Source organism: Vicia villosa, unplaced genomic scaffold, assembly GCF_029867415.1.
Source record: "Vicia villosa cultivar HV-30 ecotype Madison, WI unplaced genomic scaffold, Vvil1.0 ctg.000759F_1_1, whole genome shotgun sequence".
Taxonomy (NCBI): domain Eukaryota; kingdom Viridiplantae; phylum Streptophyta; class Magnoliopsida; order Fabales; family Fabaceae; genus Vicia; species Vicia villosa.
In genome coordinates, this window is record NW_026705340.1 from 171,756 (window position 1) to 179,364 (window position 7,609).

General features: G+C 32.4%; 1 protein-coding gene across 1 annotated transcript; it reads right to left on the bottom strand.

Annotated features, from left to right (window-relative positions):
- Positions 1 to 937: 937 nt before the first annotated feature.
- On the bottom strand, positions 938 to 1,931 carry LOC131631027 (uncharacterized). Its single transcript, XM_058901790.1, has one exon. It carries the CDS (start codon positions 1,792 to 1,794, stop codon positions 1,123 to 1,125), a length of 672 nt encoding a protein of 223 aa, XP_058757773.1. The 5' UTR covers positions 1,795 to 1,931; the 3' UTR covers positions 938 to 1,122.
- Between the last annotated feature and the right edge of the window lie 5,678 nt (positions 1,932 to 7,609).

The following is a 7,609-nucleotide window of genomic DNA, read 5'->3' on the forward strand; positions in this document are numbered from 1 at the left end:
TTTAAAATAGAAGAACTAAAACATGAAAATAGGGGATAAAAATCCATTTAAACCTATATAAAATAATTTTAAAAATCAATTTTCTTAAACAATGCAAAAATATTCTGAAAGTCGATGAGACTTGATTTAGTTTGAAAATAAAAAATATAAGAGGAGTACTTTATAAGAGAAATATAACAAAATAAATATTTAAGAATTTTAATATTATAATAGAAATGTTTTAAAATACTTTTTAACATAATCTATTAAAAAAAATTATTAAAATACTTTTTAATTTAAATATAAACAAATTGATCTAAATTATTGAATTTTTGTAATTACTCATTCAAAACCAAGAATACTGCTTCTGCAATGTATATTTTTAAATTTTGGGTTAATCACCGAGTTTTTATTAGTATTAATTTATTTATTGAAGAATGTTATGATAGATGACAGCAATGAGCGGCGGTATAATTTGAAAGTAGTATTTTTTATCAATTTTGAATCTTAATTTTTTAAAATAAAAGTAGATCTACATCAAAAATCATATTAAAATAAAAAAATAAACCCATAATTTATCCCACTAATTTTACAACCGCATTTTTTTAAAAAATAAATAGCTCCATTTCTAGATGGTCAATAAATAACCTTGTGATAAAATTATGTTTTTTTTTTATAAAATTATGTTCTTCTAACGAATTCATTGCTTTCAACATACAAAATCTCGGATTAGATACTTCATATGTGCCAAATTAAAATAAATTTTGAAATTTAATTGATTTTTCAAAAAAAAACTAAAAAAACAAGGTAAATATTTATGTTAACAGATACTAGTATAAACATAATTTCCAACAAGAAAAGTTAGAATCTAGAACAAACGACTTATCAACATAAATCCCTTTCTTTCTTTCTTTTTTTTTTTCAAGTAAAAAAGAGAAGAAAACGAACATGTCTAGAGTCACATTCACATCATAAACATTTTTAGAACAAAAAAAAAATTATCGAACAAGTCAGGGGCCTATTCAACAAATTTCATAATTCTAATTTTTCACATCTACCCTCCTACGTCATATGTCCTTTCTAAAACAAACCATTAACCATAAATTCCGGCAAAGACATTAAATCTCGCCGCGCCGGAAAATCCTACATAGCCTGCAACGACTCCGACCGCCACAAAAAATCGGACGGTTCACCATAATCAAACAGTCCATCAATCGTAACATAGCCACCGTCGTTCTCATCACCAACGGTTGTATCATAACCCATCAACCCAAACCCTTCATTGTTCCGAAACTCCTCTTCAAACCAATAAAACCCGCTCAAATCAACTCCATCCGGGCCAACCCGACCCGAATCATTTATCTCCGGTAAAACATTCTCCTCCGTTTGCACCAAAGTAGGTGGCAAGCCAAGTTCATCATCTGAGGCTTCCAGTAAATACCCAAGATTCGGGTTGAACTCACTGGACTCGGGTGCTTGGTTATTATGACCCGGGGCAAATATTTCGTCTTCGAAGCTCTTTATGACAGAGTCGAGCCCTTGAACGGCGGTGACGGTGGTTTCACGCTCCGGAACATTATCTGTTTCATCAAGTATGTTCAGAATCTCATCAGTCATATCATTAACCTCATACGAGTCAGTTTCAGACTCAACACGGACGATTCCAGACTCAGGCCCGTCCGAGTCAATACATGACTCGGACGAGTTAACATCAGAAACTGAGTCGACACGGAAAACTCGCTTAGACTCGTTCGAGTCGACATCATCCGAGTCATCACGAATTCGTTTCCTCGTATCATTTTTACAATCCTCCATTGTTTTTTAAGAAAAGAGAAAGGGTTTGTACGATGATGATGATGTTGTGTTAGGGGGACAGGGGAGTGGTGATGATGTTGTTGTGTTAGAGAGTGTAGAGAGAGAAAAAGAAAGTGATGTTGTGGAGGGAGAAAGAGAGGGTGGAGGGTATAAATAAGGGGTGGAAAAAGTAGGTTAGATAGAAAATAGGGTTACGTTGGTTAGTAAAATTGAAAATTAAACGGCAGAAAGAGACAGGCGCGTGCGTGTAGCAGAAAAAATCGCATCCGGTATCCACAATTCTGCATACATGCTGTACATAATAAGATACTCCATTAATAATCTCTCTTGACTTTGACAATTTAAACTTTTTTGAAAATTTTCAAATTTTTATTTTCTCTATCTGTTTTATCATATTTACTATAAATATACCACTCTGATTTCTAAAAATATAATACAAAAATTAGTTTAAAAAATATAGACAAATTAGTTTAAAAAATTATTTTCTTCTAAATGTACTATTTAATTATATTGTATATGATACAAAAATTATACAATAATTAACATAAATATTTTTAAAAATTAGTTTAAAAAAATCAAATTAACAGGGGGTGGTGAAGGAACTTGGTCCCCCTTCCTTAAAGGGATCATGATTCAATATTTTTGCTGTCAAGATTTGGCTCACCAAACCTTTTAAATGTTTGAAGTGGTGGTATTTTGAGAAATTTGGTTTTTTCTTCCTTTCACTATATTTGAGCAAGAAATTCTTAATGGTAGTAATATTTTAATGTTAAGTCTTCATAGACGACTTTTAGGGTGGGTTTGGTTTTGAAGAGAAGTTGTGAAGAGAGAAGTAGGTTAGAGAGAGTGAGAGAAGAGAGAAAATTGTGAGAAATAGAGTAGATTTGGTGTATTGTTTGCTATAAGAGAAGTATGAGAGAAATAAAAGAGAAAGAAATGTAACTATTTTTGAAAAGACAAAAATATCCTTTACTAAACAAAATTATTACACCATGAATTTAAAAAATAGATAAAAGTTAATATTTTAATATTGGATAAAATTGGAAAATGGACACTCTTTCTCATTTCTCTCCAATTATGAGAATATTGAAAAAGTAGTGGGACCCATTGATTATAGCTCTCTCTCTCTCTTCTCTTTCTCACCTCAACCAAACAAGAGAAGTTCTACTCTTCTCTTCAACCTTTCTCTCTTCAACTTCTCTCTCTTCTTTTTCTCCTCTACCAAGCACACCCTTAGTGGTTGTAAGAATATTTACGCAAAGAGGTGTTTCTCAAAGTCTTCTTCCGTATACTCTTTATTGTTTAGGCCGATTCCAAAATTTAATTTGACTTGTTTTATTTTAAATACTGTTCTGAACTAGTCCAATTGTTCCAATAGACTCAATCTACTCATAAGCATAATACAGTCCAAGAAGTATTTGTCAAATCCACAAAACCAGCATGAGGAAATCTCCCCTTATAACCGGGCACGGCTAATCGATGGTTCTCCCACAGCTAAGGGTCATCCGAACACGCTAGACATTCGTCCCCGCCAATGGCTAGTTCCTTCTGCTCGGCCAGCCAAGACCTAGTCGATGGTTTCCTATATTTTGGGCCATATAATTACACTCAGACCCACAAAAATAGCGTGACCCAATCTTCACCGAAGAGAACACTATAAATAGTCCTCTATCTAAAGGGCAGAGTAATCTAAACTTTGCCCAAACTTCATACTTTTGTTGTACCTCTGCTCTCCTTCTTACTTTGGCATCGGAGTACCTTACAGGTACAACCCCCTTTTTTCTCTCATCCATTATCGAAGATTAAGCCGTTCGTTGCTAACCACTTGTTCTACACAAACCAAACAAATAGTCTCCCAAGTTCTTTGAGGTATTTACAAAATACTTCAAAAATTTCATGTTTCGTTATGTTGTGATTGAGTCAGGTATCGTTATTTCTCATCAAAATGTGTGTAGTTTAAAATAAGGGGTTGGTGATGTTGTTTGTTAATCGTTGTTTCCATGGTGTTGGAACTAGAACATTTTTAGTTAAACTAAAGCAGAGTTGGTTTTCAAGATAATGAATTTTTCTCATTCATAAAGGGGGTGTGTTCTTTCCATCCAAATTTTGCCAATGGTTTCAATAAGGTTTTTTGCACTTATTGAAATTCAATAAATTCATTTATGACTCGTGCCTTGAGCAATTTCCTCTGTTCATAGGAAAAGCTGAATTCTGAGAGTTGAACAATCTACTTTGTCATTCTCCCTATTAAGTGGGGTTTGAAAAGTATTTTCATGATGGGACAATTTGTTCTTACAACAATGGAATACACAAGGAAATATTGCTTCATATTAATTCTTCCATCACAATGGCTAGGACGGTTTATGTTACCTTTTGATAGAGTATTTATGTTCATTGCATCACCTTTCATTTGAAATACATTGGGGTTTGGGATGTGTCATCCACTCACACTAAGACAAATCATACAACTTCCATGAAAACAGATAGACATATGAAAAATGTATTAATATCATTACGTCAAACTTAAATAGATGATCATGATAATACCTCTTTGAGCTCAATGAAGGCTTTTCCCCACTCTAGTATCCATTCAAATGTGATTTCATTCCTTAGTAGTTTTTAAAATGGTAACACATGGTGAGTGAATCTGGAGATAAATTGAGACCGAGATATCACCGTGTTGTTTAGTTGTTGAATGTCCTTCTTTGTTTTTTAGGCTACAATGTTGACCATGGCCTAACATTTATCTGGAATAACTTCTATTACCCTTTTATGTGAAGTAGTACACTAAAAATTTAGACCTAACCCTTAAAATGAACTTTTTTTGATTAAGCTACATTCTAAATCATTTGAATTTTTCTAATATGGTCTCTAAATGGGTTGTGTGCTCTCATTTCTCTTTGGACTTAAGGACGATGTCCTCCATATATACTTCAAGCATATTTCCTATTTGATTCTTGGAAACTTTGTTCATCATTCTTTGGTATGCTACGCCCTCATTTTTTAGATTGCAAAGCATGCATTTATAATTGAAAATTAACACATTGGTCATGAATGTTATTTGTTATGATAAAGATGATCCATTGGGATTTGGCTATAACCAGAGTATCCATCCAAGAATGAAATAAGCTTAAATACTGACAAACATAAACAAGTTTGTCAATCTTTGATAGCAGGTGTGCATACTTGAGGAACACTTAATTCATGTTTGAGTAATGGTCACACATGCACGCTAGTTGTTCGATTTTCACCCGAAGGTTACATTGGAAATCCATGTCGTGTACTTTCTCCCAATTATAAATATGGTTTTCAAGAGTTTCTTTATGACTATCCTTGCCACCTTTGCAATCTTATATGATTTCTTCCTCCTTCGTTGGTCCACATATGATATATTTTTCCGAAGGGCTAATGTGTGACAGGTCGCCTCTGGGCTAAGCCCTAGCATTTAATTTGTTGATTATGCTAATAAATTGTGATTTCTCTGTAATCACTTCACCGATTCTTCTTGTATAAATTAGAGTAGTCTTGACCCAATTCATATGAATTTTTGAAGGATCTTCCCTCACAAAGACTTAGACAAAATCTCATAGGGATTGTGACCTTTCCATATTTCTTCTTACTTGTATGTGCATGTTTTCCTCCTCCCTTGCGGTTCCACTAGGGAATTGCTCTACGGTGGAGTGTCTAGATCTTCCAATCCTCTAAAATCTTTCTTCTAGGGTATAACCCCATTTTCCAAGTGTCGCTTGGTCAAAAGATTCGCAAAATTGTATGAGACGTGGTCAAATTTGTTTCTAGTATCACGACTCGGTTCATTGTGGTATGAGACTTAATCTTTAAGTGAACGATTGATGAAGCTGCACATAGAGCTATAAATATTGGTCTCTCATATACATTATATAGTTGTCCCTTTACATCGGCTATAGCGGAAATGTTGGTTAACCATCTGAAGATTTTCCTATAATGTTGGCGAGGGGTTATAGGAGATACTAGATTCTCTTTCATCACCATCAATTTGGGACAACTCCTTTGGCCGTGTTTATGCAACCTTTATGCTAGAATTTTGATTGGGAGGTTTCATTGGAAGTTGCCATCATTAGAAAGTACCATCTTAGTGTGAGGTAATGAAATGAAAGTGTCACTAAAGTGATTCTCATAGATGGCGTCAATGATATTGTGCAAATTCAAGGTATTTACTACTAGACTTGTTAATTTAAAGTTTGATGATGTATTTTAATGTGCAATTATTGTTTAGATATCTTGGTCTAGCGTTTGGGTGGTATATTGTAAACACTTTAACGCTCAAGTCATGATACTATTAGAGGTGGTAAGAGGTATTCAATGTTAGAACAAATGTGTACCTTATATTTCTCTATTGCCTTTATTTTACAGTTCAGTTATAGAATTTTGGAGATCTGGAACCTTCTTGTGTAGATTAGTTGTCTAATGGAACATGTGGTAGTATACTTTTCATTTTGTGATTAAAAACTCTTCCTTTAATCATTCACCTCAATTAAGTTATTTCTTGTCGCAAAATCACGCGTGTTTCCGAGATCATATAATCTTATTTTCTTAAACATTTGTTTTTGTGTGTTAATTCCTTGTCTTTGATCTAATAACCTATAGAGTTAAGAATTTAACCAGATCTTTTCATGAATGGGTAATACTTGTATTTGCTATATTATAGAGTATCAATGTCCTTATCAAATGCTATAGCAAATAAAACACATTATTATTCATAGTGAGCCCATATAAAATAATAATATTTAAGAAAAATCAAAATTAATAAACTATAAAAAGAAAATAATATAGTAATATTATATGTTAGTTAAAAAATTTGAAAAATATGGGGAGGCTATGGCACTGTGTGCCTCCTCTACCTCCGCCTAGAGCTATCAATATAGGTTACCCAACTTTAAACGGGCTGGTCTTGACGGGTCATGGATTTTTTAGAGTTAGGTCAAAAAGGCTCTGTGTAATATGGTTCGAAAGTTACCACCCGAGCCTGGTCTTAGATGGGCTTCGGGCTACCCGGTCCTGAATAGACTTTTTTATTTAAAAAAATTGAAGATAAAACTCCATAATATTTATTATAAATACAATTAAAAATTGTGTTATTTTAAACATAATACATTTTTAAGTAATATATTATCTCTTATAAATACTATAATGTGTTTCTAAATACAATATATATCTAAATTGTATAAAATTATACTTAAATATTTATTATAAGAGATATAATACGATGAAAAAATGTTGATTATATTAATGTATAATATTTAAAAGAGAAGAATTGAATAAAATAGAGATAAAATTTAGTGAAGTTAAAAAAATCAATATGATATTTTGAAGTAAGATAATATAAATATTAATATATTTTTTAAAAATTTATAATTAGGTGAACTTAATGGACTATCCACGACTCATATGGGCTAGCCCTAGCGGGTTTTTCAAGACTGAGATAAAAAAACCTGAAAAATATGAACTCTAATTTTAAAATTCAAACTCTATTGCTTTTTCGAGCCTAGCGGACCCGCCCATATAAATTAGTTCATTTTGACAGCTGTAACTCCACCCATAATTACTAATGTAATTTGAAGCCTTCTTTGTTATTTTCAAACTAATTCTAAGATATCAAACACGAATGTTTGATTATGTTTGTTTTAGGCAAATGTAACGAGCTTTGTTTATTTTTTCTTTTGAAAAAATATTTTGGGAAACAAAAAACGTTGATAGTATCTATCATGCAACAAATATCCTCTTAATTATTATAGTCTCATTTTCCTTTTTACTTTTTTATTATCATTTTGAAATT